Source organism: Dicentrarchus labrax, unplaced genomic scaffold (genome assembly GCF_905237075.1).
Source record: "Dicentrarchus labrax unplaced genomic scaffold, dlabrax2021, whole genome shotgun sequence".
Taxonomy (NCBI): Eukaryota; Metazoa; Chordata; class Actinopteri; family Moronidae; genus Dicentrarchus; species Dicentrarchus labrax.
In genome coordinates, this window is record NW_026136712.1 from 21,208,421 (window position 1) to 21,224,294 (window position 15,874).

Here is a 15,874-nt window from a genome sequence, read left to right on the forward strand (position 1 = left end):
CACAAACATGTATCAGATGTTTATTAATTAAACATTTAAATGAGTTGTGTTCTTCTGCAGACTCCAGATCAGTTCAGTGCAGAACAACAAGCAGCTTGAGTCGCTGTTTCTCCTCCTCACACCAGCAGAGGGAAACATTGGACCCTTATATCCTCTCCCTCCCTCCCTCCCTCCCTCCCTCCTCTCTCTCTCTCCAACCTCCAGACAATAAAAACAAGGCGAAGCCCGCACACAGACCGACGGCAGCAGCATCTCCATTCAACCAGCCCTGGTGCTCCGGAGCCCCCCAGTGTGAGGCGGTTCAGAGCTCTCAACCCCGCCGAGGGCAGGAGTATGGATACATGGCCGCCGAGCTGCAGGGACTAGAGATGTAGTTGCGAGGATGCCGGCCAACTACATCTCTCGTGTGCTCCTCTTCGTGTGGATCTGCGCGCTTTGGGAGGCGCTGGCCAAATCTCTTCCAGATCAGGGAGCATTTGGTAAGAGCCATACGTGGTGGTGGTGTGGAGGGAGGGGAGGGAGGGGAGGGGGGGGGGATGCAGCACAATGAGAAGATGGGAGTGGTTGCATTTTTATGGCTTTTTTCTGTCGACCAAAGCCTCTAAAAGCTCTCGGTATCATGCTGTCTGGAGGGGAGGTGGTATGAAGGAGGAGGAGGAGGAGGGGGGGGTGATCTTTGTGGTCGTATGCGCTTTTTAAAACGTCGGTTTTAATGGTGAAGATGCATCAATAACCAGGAGGTGGTAATCCCACAGAGGGCCCAGGCTGCTGTTATTGTGCTCAGAGACTGTACAGATGTGTCTGAGCAGAGTGCAGGCCTTTAATAATGCTGTAATATCAGGCCTTATATATGTGTGTGTGTGTGTGTGTGTGTGACAGTGAGCTCCACAATGTGTGTCAGACACTCAGCCGACACACATTTTTATTCTATATGTGTTGATAAATAAAATAAAAAAAAGGCCCCAGAATGCATCAGGATGGATGAAGGTGTGTATTCATGGTGCAGCTTTACAGAAACTACAGCAGTGTTTATGTTTGAAGGACATTATGTAATTACATTGCATTATTCATGCTTCAAGCTATTTCCAGCTGCATGGATGGTTGCAGACAGTCGGGGATTGTAACTAAGTACTTTTACTCAAATACAGTTATGAGATTCGGTTTATTTTAAAGGAGGGAATATTGTACTTTTACTCTAACTGCTGCAGTTATGGTTACATTTTACACACAAAACATAATAATCAACTAATAAAATGACACGTTATAGATTAAATACCAAATAATATACGATATATTTAACATTTCTTCAGTAATAATAAATAATACAATATAAACAGACTGAAAGGGGTCGCTCTGCTTCATCAGCTTTACTTTCAGTTTCAATTGCAGCTTGTTTACTTGGATTAAAGTATTTTTACATTGTTTTATACTTTTTCTTCTGTAACTTTGATTTATTTTCCAAACAAAACAAAGAATCACCTTTTAAAATCTGTATTTACAGCAAAGTACCTACTATTAGCTCCACATGCTAGCAGCTACAACATAAACACAAGGCTTATATATTAATACATCATTATATTATTAGATAATAATATTATAAAGATGCAATAAACTGTAAGATATACTGTATTTTGTCACTTTATTGAGCTGAATTTAAGAATCTGAGATTAATAATTAGCACAAATCTTATAATAAGACACAGTTTGTTCAAACAGCACAGTGAAATATAAATAAATGTAGCTCAACATTAGTGTAAATTTTCTATTATCAACTGTTTTAGTTGATTTGATTGTTGAGTTCTGTTAGAAAAAGCAAAAAATTTTTTTTATAAAAAATTTTTTTTTTTTTTATTTTTTTTTTTCTTTTGGTTGATTTAAATTAAAAGCTGATTTAAATTAAAGTGTAATAGCTTTCTGCTCCCCAGCTGCTGCTTGGCGGATTAAATCCTCATTAATTGATACTTCAGGTGTGTTTCGGAGCAGCTCAGCACTTCTGCCGACCTGCAGTAATTAGCAAGGAGCAAATTCAGCCGTCTGAAGACATCTGCACAGCTGCAGTCGATTCATTGATTAGTCAACGGACAGAAAAATGCACCTGCAACTGTTTTATTAGCCAGAAAGGTCAAATATTCAGAGTCAGAGGTGGATATTTGCCTCTTTTGTTGAATCTTTTCTGACAAAACAAACCACTATAATCTTTAAAAACCTGAGCACCAAGAAGCTAAACTCTCCCAGAATATCTTTTCCCTGCCTCTGACTTTTGCTAAGTTTGAATTTAAGGATTTATCTCGGCCCAGAGACGCCGTCAGAGGAGGTTCTTTAACGCTCCGCTGAAGCTCGACTGAATCTTAAAACTCGAGCCTCTTCGAGTGAGTGAAAACTCTCGATGTGACACTGCGACTCTCAGTGCTTCTGTCAATGGAGCCGCTTCAAGCTACAGATGGAGGAAATCCTCTCCACGCACACACACAAGGGAGCCTTTATTGAACCAATTATGGTAATGGCTGACAGCGTTTACACACACACACACACAACACACACACACACATTGTTATTATCTGAACGCAGCCGTCAGTCGCTGTCACTGAGAGGTTTCAGAGGACGACAGCTCGCGGTGCTACAGGGGAGCTGAGCTGAGCCGAGGAGGCAACAACAAGCCAGGCCGCCCCTTTTTTTTTTTTTTTTTTTTTTGGAGAGTCAGCTCGTATCCATGGAAACACCCCCAGCGTGACCCACATCCACGCCGTTCCAAGAGGCGAGATGAGAGACAAAATGTTCTGGGGCTGTAAAACATGGCAGGATGAAGGGCAGGGAGAGCCACGCGATGGGGTTTATGATGGGTGTGTGTCTGTGAACATCATCATCATCAACAACAATAATAATAATAATAATAATAATAAATGGACGTTTTCCTCTCATTTGAGAAGGATATTTAGTGTTTTCTTTTAGAGATGAATGAGTCCTGAGCTTCTTTACATTTGATTAAAGTACTAATGTGAGTTAATATTTAGATTAATGTGAACAATGAGGGCTGCAAATGATGATTTCTGTCTTTATAGATTCATCTGCTGCTAACAGATTATTGGATTTGCTTCAAAGTTCATTGATGAATCTGAATTTGGTCGACAAAATATCAGAAAATAATTTTAAAAAAATCACAATTTACAAAAATCTAAGTTGACTTTCGTCGGCCGGACAAAACACAAAAAGGTTTTTTGATAAAAAAAAGACTTTAAATGAGAAATCTGATTTGTTTGTTTATTAAGATCCTCGTTAGCTTCTTCCTCACGTTACTCAACGGTTCACCCCTCCATTAATCAGTTCCTCTCTTTATGTCTTCCAGAGGTGCAAATCAAAGTCCAGGTGTTCGACAACAGCGACCTGTCGCCGCTGGCCAACGCCCACGTGGAAGTCCATGGCAACCAGACCGTGTTGGCGTCCAGCCGGGCCGGCAGCGATGGCGTCCTGAGAGTCAACTTCCTGTACCGCACGGGAACCTGGGTCATCATTACGGCCTCAAAACAAGACTACGTCACCAACTCGGTGCCCTGGCACTCGAGCCGGATCCCCTGTGAGTCCCCGAGGAAGAACACGCAGTTTATTGAGATATTGATCCGTAACTGATGGCTGTCCGGAGACGTTTTACACCTTTAAACTAAAACTTTTGGTGTTTCAGTCCTTTTTGTCCTTCAGTTCAAACACTGTCACTGCTCTGTTGATGTTAGGGTTTATTTTAGCAATCACTCAAATGAATTACCCATTTTTAATTGGTCTCTGCCGCTTATCTGAGATCAAGTTGCATGAATTTAATTAATTACATCATTAGGAGTTATTGTTATATACAGCTGAGACATACTGAAATATAAAGTGGTAATAATAAACAACTGTAGACTGTTTTGTCCCTGCTGCTTTATACTTACAACGTTAAAGCCGAGAGATTAAAGAGTTTGAGTAAATGATAACGGAGAAAAGAAATGAGAAATTAGTCCTAAAATCCAGAAAGAGATGAAGAGATTTTGTTCTCTGACATAAAATACGTCAGTAAACAGCGTGAATCGTAACAACTTATGTTGTACAGGACAGAGCGAGACTGGACTTTGTCACAAGATAAAACATTTAAAAGTTCAATTTCACTCAATTTTGAACAAATTCATAGTTACTTGCTGTTTGCTTTTATAAGACAGGAAACAAAACTTGTGAATTTTTACAAGATTTAATTAGAGGTAGGAAGTTCAGTGTTCATACGACCTCGGGGTAGAGACTCGGGGACAAGTCCTACGTGTTCAGCGTGGTCGAATTATGTCTACGGCGTTCGGTTCGGGAGTTATTCGACCGAACGTGCGTTCATTCATTGTTAATGGAGCGATCCTATGTTGAAAAAAGTGTCAGCTCTAGTATGGAATTTTCAGAAAGTGTGTAGGAGCACGTTTTCAGGCCATTTGGAGTCAATTGGAGCAGGTTTGTATTTTGAATTTTTTGGGTCCCACACCAAGTGTGGGAGTGGTTAACCTAAGTATAACTGAATATGGTCAGGTATCAGGTGAGTTGTGGACTCTTGGGTCTGGCCTCAGTGATCCTAGGGACTGCAGTTTGGTTCAACCCAGCTGAGCTACAACTACATGGGTTGCCAGCTCTACTGACTGAGCTAACTGGGTGCCCACTTTTGAAAATTTTTACCATGAATCTCTGACTTTAATTTCCACACCTTTGTATGAAAGGCTATGTAGCTTCTGATGGCAACTTTATGTTCCTTACACTTCTGGCTGTATTCCTGGTATGCAGTCTTTAGTTCTATGCGCCTGCCTGTGGGGATGAATGACAGCTCCTGAGCTGACCATTTCATGGATGTATTTGCAGGTAGGTACACGGCTTGCGACCTCTCCATGGGCCTCAAGTCATCCTGCAGCTCAACATTCTGGACATCCTCCTCAGGCTGAATGGGCTCTTGTGGTTCATCCATGTTTGCTGTGGTGTGTGTGAGAGAATGCGATGAGTAGGTGGCACAGCACGGTAGGGAATGTCCTCATGCAGCTTCCAGATGATCACATTGTACACCTTTGGCAGTGTGAACTTCGACAGGATCTGCATCTTCTGCATGTCAGCCTGTGAGATAGCCAGGCTCATTTCCTGCAGCAGGTCCCTGAGGTGATTAAAGTCGACGTAGTCGCCATTCATCACAAAGCCAATGCAGGAAACGAAGGTGACAGCTTTGAGTTGACAGTTGGGAAGAGTTTTCATCTTTGGTGGAAGCCGTGCAAGAACCTTCTCCATCCATGCCATGCCATGGTCCCTGTACTTTTCCAGGTTCCTGGGGTACGTATGGGACCGCCTCTCCACCTCCACACACACCTGCATGGTCATTTGTGCCACCAAAGAAATGGGGAATGGTTTACTGGAACTCTCTTTGTGCCCCTGACATCCCTGAATTTAAAAGCAGGGAAGAAGTTCAGCTTGCTGTCAAAGAAGCCTTGTGTAAGGCAGTCCTTGACATCCTTGCCAAACTTCTTCACCAAAACCTGATCCCTGGCAAAAGTGTGTGGTGGGGGGAAACAGTCCTTTCACAGAAAGGTCCTCGCACAGGGTGTCAAGAGGCCAGGCACCAATGAGTCTGCCAGGTGGCCGTGTGGACATTAGAGCCGACATTGGGATTTCAGTGTTGCGCTTGTATAGATGCCCCAAAAGCACTCTCACAAGCGCTATCCCAGTTACTGATGCTCCTGCCTCTAGTGTCTGACATAGAGGAAATAGACGCTCGATGCGCATCACCTGGAGGGGTTGTCTGGTCCAGTGGTGGAGCAGTGGTGGTGTTTCCTCTGAGGTTGCACTTGAGTGAGGTGCCAGTCCAATGAACCCTTGCTGTTTTCGAGAGGCTCTTGTCACTCACTGAACTTGTACCAAGAGACACGCTTAGTGTGAAGTCCAGTGGTGAAAGAGGACGGCCGTAGAGCACCTCCTCAAGTGCAAGCTACTGGAAGGCCCTCCATGTGGCATCAAAGCGTGCCACTCCGATGTTGTCCACAAAGGTTTGTTTCAGGGTATGCGCCATATGCAGGACATCCCTGAGCACTGAAACCAAAGTGAAGGTTATAGTGTCTTGGAATGGGAGAAGGAGTGCGTGTTCCTCCAGGAGGCAGGTCAGTCTGGAGAGACTGAAGTGCTCGGATGGGTCGAGTATTCGTGGCACTTCATCCTCAAAACGTACCACTCCAATCGGCACTCCAGCTGACCCACCATCCTGTCAGTTAGGTCGCTCATGTTCCTCAGGCAGTTCTCTGCCCGTGAGGCCACAGAACTGTGGAAGTGATGGTGAGACAACCTGCACGTCACTATCGCACCACTCACAGGATGCTTGAAGGGCATCTGGATGTGACCATGTGGTGAGTCCACATAGAGCTGCATAAATGTGAACTTGCCATGTGGTGCAAGCACACTCAGCAACTCCTTGCTCACATCCATGCCTCTGGGGTCCAGATTGCTCTGGAAGTTGGTGGCCTCATGCATCCCCAGTGTGCTGAAGAGCATGCCATTCAAGCCAACCAGGTCTTCAAGGCCAAATCTCGAGAACAGGAGCTGTGTGTGAGGGTCCTTTGCTGCAATACTGCAGGTCATGTGGACAGACACTGACCTGACATCCGATGGGTCAAGAATGTCTGTCCGATCCAGCTCTTCAGTGTCCTTCTGGCCAAACTGGTTGAGGAAAAGCACCACATTCATGAATGGGCAGGAGTTGGCTTTCTTCACTGCCTGGTCGAATAAGGACAAGATGAATGTGGTGTCCCTCCTCAAAATGTGGAACCTGGACGTGTCTGCTGTGCTCTGTTTTTTAATAGTTAGCGACTTTTTCTGGTGTTATTGGAGACTTTTCTGGTGTTTGGAGACTCTGACGTGAAAGCACTTATCACTCTGCAGTTACTGTGCTCAACGAGCAGCAGGTGCTGCCGTGAGCCCCTCCCCCGTCCAAAATCACTCACAGGTGGTCAGCCTCAGTAGCCTCCTCGCAGCAGTCCCAGCCTGCAGTCAGAGAGGAGACACACACCACTCCGCGTCCAGTCTGCAAATGAATCGCGCATGGCCACCGCCGTTCCCACTCTGTAAATGTAAATGTTTCTTCACTCGCTCTCACCAAAAATACATTAAAAAATTTAAATTTATTAAATTTAGGGTTTTTTTTACTCACTTTTTTCAAATTATGCAACTTAGACGATGAAGTCATTTAGCGACTTCTAGCGACTTTTAGGACAACCAATAGCTACTTTCTTTACTGAGGAGTTGGCAACACTGACTGCAGTGTGTGTTCTTCTTTGATACCAGGTCACTCAGTGCGCAACTTGCCATCTCCCCCCTCCCCCCCTCTCTCTCTCTGTCTCTCTCTCTCTCTCCTCCACACTGTCACGTGATGACAACCACACATAAGCATTTTTAGGCATTAAATAAATTATATTTAATCCTTGTCTCCTATATAAGTGCATTGCATTTTTTTTGATGACGGTATTGAAACTGATACCGTTGCTATTTTTAAGACCCCGCGGTATACCATATTACCGCCCAACCCTACTGTCTATAGCTGCTAACGTTAGCTTTTTCCTTCTAGCGATCACATTTAGGAACAAGCTTCTGGGTTTTAGCTCCACAAATACATTTGAAGTTACAATTACTAGATTTTCCACTTTTATTTTGTGTTCTTTATCATTAATTTAAAGACATTTAAGTTGAGGTTTGCTTGTTGAGTTGCTGCTCCACCTGTTAACTTACAGTGTTTCTTCCTCTTCATAGTGTATGCATCAGTCAGCCTGTATCTCCTCGTTCAGAGGCCAGGAACCCTCATTCTGTACGATGACGTCCTGCAGGTGCTGTCTGGGTCACCAGGTAAACACTTTTATTAGAGGCTGAGTCCTCGCTGCTGCGTCCAGGGGTTCGAGTCCAACCTGTCCATCTCTCAAGCTGTCTAATGAAGAGGGAAAAAGCCCCCAAACATGTAGATTAAATAAAAGAAAATAACCTTTTTCTCTACAGAAATCTGGATATTTAATGATGTTTGCTCTCTTCTCTGTTATAAACTGACTTTATGAAGGATTTTTAGCTGACCCAAAGGACCCGAGTCACGATTTATGACTCCAATCTTTAAAGAATTACGAAGAAACAGATTATTTTACATATTTTACACTTTTTACACACAAGAATCCCATTTTGGTCACTTGGGGGGGGAAATCAGTTTGACCCTTCAACCGTTATTCTGTCATCACATCTTAAATTAGTCGGTCTCCAGCAGAGAGTGAAGATAGATTCACACCCTGTTCGGGCCTCCACAGATTTCACTGCGTAACATTTCAATGACCCTGTGTTATTTTGCTGCTGCCATCACCATAGCAACAGCTGCAGCAGAGCACTTTGTTATAGTGTTTTAGAGCCACTTCCTCGTGTCTGTGATACAGTAAAACACCAGTGCAGTCCGTGTTGTTACGCCTTGTAAATGATATCGAGACGTATGGTTCACGAGGTGTTTGCCAGACTTCCAGGAATGTGCGATTGTGTGTCTGTGCAGGAGCTCGTAACCAGCCGCTGGTGCAGCTGCAGAGGAAGTCCCTTCAGCTGCCGTCCAACTCCAACTACACGGCGCTGTCGGCTGCGCTGACCACGGCCAGGACGCAGTATGAGATCGGGGGGTTCCCGTTCCTCCTGGGCCAAGAGACCAACAGCTCAGGTCTGTCTGTACTGAGGCATCTGGGATTGATTGTGAATAACAGCGAGGGTCAAACATCAGAAGAGTTGAGACTGTTATAGATTCAGATTTACTGTCACATATGGGTGTAATGTTCAGGTGTCCGCATACTTTTTGACATGTAAAGTATCTTCACTGTCTTTGATAATAAGAGAGACATTTGACTTGATTCTGAAGGATGTAAGAAATAACACACACAGTCTAAATCTCAGCATCTCATTCATTCATGTGAAGAAAACTAAATTAAATTGTTATTTTTAAAGTTTATGTTATTATTTAACATGTAAAAGAGCCTTTCACCCTCTGATAAACAGCCTCGTGGTTGAAACTGATATCTGAGACTGTTTTTCGGCTCAGGTGCAGAAACCGGGTGGACGGACTTGACGGGTTTGGCCGTGGTCAGCATCCAGCTCTTCGACAAAGACGGCGGCGCGATCCAGGTCTCCGATCCGATCCACATCTCTGTGCCGCTGCCGTCCGACACCCGCAACAGGATGGCCACGAGTGTACCTGCTTGGCTGTATCAGCCTAAGACGGGTGAGAGACTCTACCTATGGCACAGAACTACGGTTATATCTGTAACTGCAGTATCAGTCTGTGATTCATATATTTTTCTATAGGACTGTGGGTCAGGAACGGGACCGGATACATCAAAAAGGAGGGAAACCAGTTCATCTGGAACGTTGTGGTTCCTCAGATGGGATACTGGTTAGCCGCCTTCCCTTCGTCTTCAGGTACCGTAGCTCTTCCTCACCCTCCCTCCACTCTGCTGTCAGTGCTGCTGCTGAGCCAGCAGATGTTCCTGTGTACTGTGAGTCTCTAGGGTGACAAGATGTAATGCTCTTGTTTGGTGCTGAAGGCCAGGTGTTGTTGGATGAATCCGCAGCAGCATGGAGAGATTTCATTAACATGTTTTCCCTTTAAAAGTATGAGGCCTGTGATGTTCTATATGTTTCTTATTGTAAGCTAATCTCATGAAAAGACCAAAACCAACAATGAATTGACCCAAATTAGTGATCCTATACATCCAGAGCCTGATATGTGTTCTTCCTCTGAGCCATAAGAGCTCTACTGTTGTTCCAAGATCTATTAAAACCACATCAGTGAGCCTCACTGTTGTTCCTTCATTACCATAAACACACACAGTTTATTTTAAATCAAACCCACATACACCGTCCTGCTGCCCCAAATACTGACTAGAGCACCAAATGTGGATTAATCCGCAGCTGAAAATAGTCCCCAACAAATATAATATATCCTCGTGTTTCCTCTGTTTTAACTTTATATGATTTGCTTTTAAACATTTACACAGCATCAGTATGTCGATGTTGAGGGAGGTAAGTGATTCTTTCTGAATTGTCTTGCAGGATTGGGTCTGTCTCATCCGGGCTTGAGGGACATCACTACCTACCACACCCTGTTCCTGCTCTCCATCCTGGGCTCGCTGGCCCTGCTGGTGCTCATCCTGCTCTGTGTGCTGCTCTACTACTGCAGGTGTGGGGAGCGTAGGCGCAGGTCTCAGTTTTAGGTTTCTATCAATAGCAAAAATGATGGTGTTGATAACAGACCCCTCTTAAGCCCCGCCCCCTTTTGGCTCTGCGCTCCAATGACAGTTGAGCAAGCTTCGGTCTACTTCCTCCTTTCATGTACTTACATATGCTACATGCTAGGCTAATCTATGTTGAAAACTACATGGTTTCAAAAGGGGCGGGGCTTAAGAAGGGTCCACTCTTATGTGAATGTGGGTTTAATTTTAGGTTCTCGTTATTAGACTCTTCTTGTAATCCCGAGTCAGGCTTTTGTTTCACCTTTGACTTTCAGTGTTTGTTTATCTTTCAGGCGGAAGTGCTTAAAACCTCGTCGACAGCAAGGGAAACCCCACACGGCCAATCTGAACGGCGCTAAGCGAGACCAGGGTACGTCCACGTCGCGCCTCAATCTGATCTGCGGAGGCCACGCAGAGTCCGGACCCTCTAACGACAAATCCGAAATGTCCCCATCTCGAGACTACCAGAGCTCGAGGGAGGACTTGACCAAACACGTTCCAGCTCACATGTTGCGACACGCGAAGGGAAAGAACGCGTCGGGTCCACAACGTGGTGAAAGCTTCCCCATGAAGGTCACACGGGCCACAGAAACCAACAACCTGGACAACCCTTTGCTGCATGAAGACTACAACCGGAGCTACAGCCCCATGGAGGGCAAGGAGTCCGAATATCACCGACACCACAACGCCAACGACAATCGAGGATACTCCTCCGATCCGCCGTCCCCGCCTCGCTTCCAAGGCTATGTGCCGAGCCAGTCGGACAAACCGCCAGAATATTCGGCAGCAGCTGCGGACAGTCTCGCCAGACCCACGTCCCTCAACACCCAACCAGGTCAGATCATCTTCTGCAGCTCCATTGACCAGATGAAGGAGAACATGTACCGGAGCATGGTGCCGACCCTCGTCATCCCAGCCCACTATATGCGCCTGCCCTCCGAGTTCTCCGGAAAAGACGGCAAAGACCAGAAGGATCAAGACAAAGACGGCGCTCAGATGGGAGGAGGCCAGCAGCATCATCACCACCACTCCCAGAAACAAGGCCAACTGCAGCAACAGCAGCAAGGCGGATCCCAAGGCGACGACTCAGAGGAGCCGAGCTGGGCGTCTGACTCCTCCGGTGGACCGGTGACCATCCCGGTGCTCTTTAACGACTCCACCATGGCTCAGATGAACGGGGAACTGCAGGCATTGACGGAGAAGAAGCTGCTGGAGCTGGGTGTTAAACAGCACCCGAGGGCGTGGTTCATCTCGCTGGATGGACGCAATAACGCTCACGTGCGCCATTCCTACATAGATGCTGGGAATGACCTCAGTGGTGGCGGCGGTGGCGGCGGTGGTGGATTCTTAGGTGGTCCCAGCAGCGCTGGCCGAGACGTCAACCTCGAACCACCTCTGGAGTCCCAAGAACGCAAGTCGGCAGTCAATCGGAAGGGAAAAGACGAGCGCTGGGGGACAGGAGGGCGTAAGGGCCACGGTGTTAGCGGCGGCGGGAAGAGTTACTCCAAGCTGGCCTACCCTGACCACAGCGAGCCCAGCAGCAGCAGCGAGGGACGCCCGGTCTCACCCGAGGAGAACTCCCTCACCCCGCTCCTTGACGAAGGTCCGTCCTCCCGAGGATCCACCATCCCCAGAAGGGGACGCAGCCGAGTGAACAGCAGCCGCAGCAGCAACAGCGAGAACCGCCGCGACTCCATGACGAGCCCCGAGGACGACCCCGATGACAAAGACGAGAACAAGAAGAGCCCCTGGCAGAAGATCGAAGACCGGCCTCTGATGGTCTTCCACCCCAGGAAGTGAGCCTCTTTTGAACTTGGTGAACACTTGGACCTTTTAACAATCTTTTTGGGGATCTGAGGGGGAATCTGTCCACATCAAACATGGAAGAAGAGCGATGTTTTCACCGAGAGAGATCGCGATAAGCACAACCACGCTTCACTGGTCCATTTTCAGGTTGTTGTCTGGCCTTTGTGTTCCTGGTGAGGTGCTTTTTGCACTTTCTGATGACTCTCGTAGTATCACTGTCACTTAATCCTTCTGGTTTCCACTGAGATGATCTGTTGTGTACTGAAACCTTCCCAGTTTGTTGTGAATTCTGTCACCTTTCACACCACTGAACCATCGTCTGAGCCATCGCAAATACTGACTGTGGAAATAGCCATTTTATAGAGCAAAATATAAGAATAAAGCACTTACTAATAATTTGATAATCGATTGATTGATACTTAACAAGTATTTGAAAGTGGATGACCTTTCTTTTTTATGGGTTTGTTTAGGTGAATTAGATTCCCTTCCCTGGATAAAGGTTCATATTAATGGATGTGTTTCCTTGACTACTTCCCTAAACTGTAACTCGGATAAGTTTTCTTTGAAGGAAACGAGCTTGAATATGTAGTCAACCTTTGTTTTCTTGAGTCCCTGTGAACGGATAATGCGATCTCTAAAGTCCGACTTGCATTTTGCTCCTGCAGGGATGTACTTCCTCTTCCTCCTGTACTGTGTTCATGTGTTCAGATTACTTATTCAGACATTTAAAAACGTCATCCTTTTCTGTTATCGATTTATCGCAGCGATCTACAATTCTGCCAAAATCTTCTGCCTTTCTCCCGTTGTTGAGAGATTTTTCGAGGCCAACAGAAGACATCTTTTTCGATTAGTTTTGTTGTGTAAATAGATTCCCGGACGTTTGAAAGACCATTTTTTTTTGGTATAGAAAGGCTGCATGCATACAATATGAATGTATGAAATAAACAGAAAGGCACCAAAAGGCCCCCCCACAGTTCTTCGGGCTCATGCGTTGACAAACTCCCTCGAATCGCCAAGAGAAAGTAAGACACGGCTGAGCAGAAAAACATCACTTTACTTGAAGACTCACCTGTTTAATATTCTGCTGAGATTTACAGGGGGTTGTTTTAGTCGACAGAGCCTGTACCACTTCTCTCCTGTAAGTGCCTTCTTTCACATAGGATCGAGTGATAGGCATGCAGGTCCCTTTTTAAAAACATAAATACAAATAAATGCAGTCAGTCGTCACCGAAAACGAAGCTGTCGATCTCGGCCGGCACTAATAAGCACACTGCATTGTGGTTAACAATGACTCGCGTCACTCTGGGGAGCATGCCTGCCAAAAAAAACCAACACCTTTTCTTGCGGCTGTTAACGTCCTTGAATATCTTGATTTTATTGTATCTATTCCTCTTTTTTCACCAAACTTGTAAATGGTATGATGAACTATATGAGATTTTAATGTGTATACGATGTGCATGTAACATGTAGAATAGGGTGTTTTTTTCAATGAAAACCTTCGATCCAGGATGTTTGGCACCATAATGTGACGTGCACTGATGCATTGAATTGCCAAATGAACTCGGTTATATGAAGACACGCTGATTTTAATTTTATTTTTATTTTCCCTTAATCCAGTTCTAACAAAAATTCACTTCCGGTCGTAATTGTTTACAACAATAACATACTGACCAACACGCGCCCGCTGTTACTAGCATCACCACTGCCTACGACGCATCAACAACTGTGAACTTAATTATGTCATCTAGCAGATTCGTAATTAACAAAAAGCTCCACGGTTTATAAAACTTGAAGGTTTTTTTTTTGTTGTTTTTTTATTTCCAGGTTGCAACGGAGTATTAGGGCCGGACTAAAACTTTTTGGAAATTACGAGAATAAAGTCGCAATATTTAAACAGTTTTGCTGGATGAGCAAATAAAATATTCTTGTAATATTACGACTTTATTCTCGTAAAGTTACGACTTTATTATCGTAATGTTACGACTTTATTCTCGTAGATCTAATGTTACGACTTTATTCTCGTAATGTTACGATTTTATTCTCGTAATGTTACGATTTTATCGTAATGTTACGACTTTATTCTCCTAGACCTAATATTATGAGTTTATTATCGTAATGTTACGACTTTATTCTCCTAGACCTAATATTATGAGTTTATTATCGTAATGTTACGACTTTATTATCGTAATGTTACGACTTTATTATCGTAATGTTACGACTTTATTCTCCTAGACCTAATATTATGACTTTATTATCGTAATGTTACGACTTTATTCTCCTAGACCTAATATTATGAGTTTATTATCGTAATGTTACGACTTTATTATCGTAATGTTACGACTTTATTCTCCTAGACCTAATGTTATGACTTTATTATCGTAATGTTACAACTTTATTCTTGTAGACCTAATATTACGACCTTATTCTCATAATCCCCCCCGAAAAAAATTCTCTTAGTCTGGGCCTAATACTCCGTCGTACCAGGTTGATTTATTGAAGTGAAAATCTTGAAAGCTGTATAAAAGTCACGCTGACTTGTTGGTCCTCTTTCACCATTTGCTTGCTGTTCATACGCCTGTGTCAGTAGCCTACAGTACAAACTGAAAATGTGATGTAATTCAGAGTCTGAAGAGTAAAAAACAGCCATGATTCCTACTGAACTGTCGTGTCCCACTGCTGTAAATGTACGTTTTTTGGACCAGATATGGAATTAATTATGAGTTGTGCATTTGTGGCTTTTTCCTGGCTTGTTTTTGTTGGTTTCACATGAGGAAAATCTGTTTTCTCAGTAGGTTTTTTTGTGAACTGGATCCCTGAGAGGACACGTTAAACCTTCCTTTGTTGGATTTTTATTTTACATTTTGTTTTGGTAGTACAACCACACGTGAGGGTCGGGAGGAGATTGAACTGTAGGCCTTCATCCTGTGCAGTAAAATCATTTGCTTCATAAACCTGGTCAGTTGTTTGTAAACTGTAAACTGATTCTTTCTGTACATGAGACGAAATAGAAATAAATTTGTTCCCACGGTCTGTCAACGTCTGTGATTTTATTCTGTTATGAGAGATTATGTGTTTAAAAATTACTCAAAATTTAACGTGAAACAACACATAAAAGTACCAAAGCTGAACTAACTAAAGGTTGACTGATAAAGTACAAAGATTAATCTTTATATGTAAAATAATATTTATAGTTTCCACCACGCACAAAAAAGTTAATCTTGTTAAATTAACATAAAAAATGCTCAAAAAGAAATTATAAATGAATCAAACTCTGAAGAATTGAGATTTAGTGGCATCGAGCTGAACACTATTTGCTTTTATTAACAAATACAAATAAACTAGTAGCAAAAAAACATATTTTCATATGCAAACTTGTAAAATAAACATGGATTATTTTTGTCTCCAGTTAATCAGAATCTGTAAAATAGTTAATAGGCTATAATTGTATAATTTATTACATAAACATTATTAATATTAGACCCCCACTGTATATTTACAGCCATATGTCTATGTTCCTAAACTATACTGCTGTATATATATATAATAATGTATTTTATGTTATTCACGCCTGTATAAATAAAGATTTATATATTGTACATAGAACTTTTTATTATATCTTATATTTTTCTTTTCTTACATAAACTTAAATAACTTATTATTATAATATTTATAAATGTGACCAACAGGCAGCAGCTCCTGAGCATTTTAATGAAATCGGTGGAGAAGCGTTAACGTTGTTTGTTTGTTTGTTTGTTTGTTTGTTTACCCGGTTGTGTTTGTTTACAGTCACCCAATATGGCGGCG

At 43.6% G+C, this 15,874-nt stretch overlaps 1 protein-coding gene across 2 annotated transcripts; it reads left to right on the forward strand.

Moving 5' to 3' along the window:
* The first annotated feature begins 190 nt into the window (after positions 1–190).
* On the forward strand, positions 191–15,100 carry LOC127373453 (protein FAM171A2). Of its 2 annotated transcripts, none has more exons than XM_051417929.1 (8): positions 191–479; positions 3,343–3,570; positions 7,773–7,865; positions 8,542–8,700; positions 9,076–9,255; positions 9,339–9,452; positions 10,086–10,233; positions 10,558–15,100. In XM_051417929.1, exons 1-8 carry the CDS (start codon positions 383–385, stop codon positions 12,062–12,064), a joined length of 2,526 nt encoding a protein of 841 aa, XP_051273889.1. In that variant the 5' UTR covers positions 191–382; the 3' UTR covers positions 12,065–15,100. The 2 variants fall into 2 exon arrangements, with proteins under 2 accessions (XP_051273889.1, XP_051273891.1); XM_051417931.1 differs by having other exon boundaries at positions 10,086–10,212.
* Positions 15,101–15,874: the final 774 nt, after the last annotated feature.

What these genes read in the sequence shown, in the direction of transcription:
- LOC127373453 (XM_051417929.1), top strand. Translation starts at nt 383, where the DNA reads ATGCCGGCCAACTACATCTCTCGTGTGCTCCTCTTCGTGTGGATCTGC. An exon ending in GCTGTATCAGCCTAAGACGG is followed by an intron (nt 9,256 to 9,338) that starts GTGAGAGACTCT and finishes ATTTTTCTATAG; the next exon opens with GACTGTGGGTCAGGAACGGG. An exon ending in TGTGGGGAGCGTAGGCGCAG is followed by an intron (nt 10,234 to 10,557) that starts GTCTCAGTTTTA and finishes TTTATCTTTCAG; the next exon opens with GCGGAAGTGCTTAAAACCTC.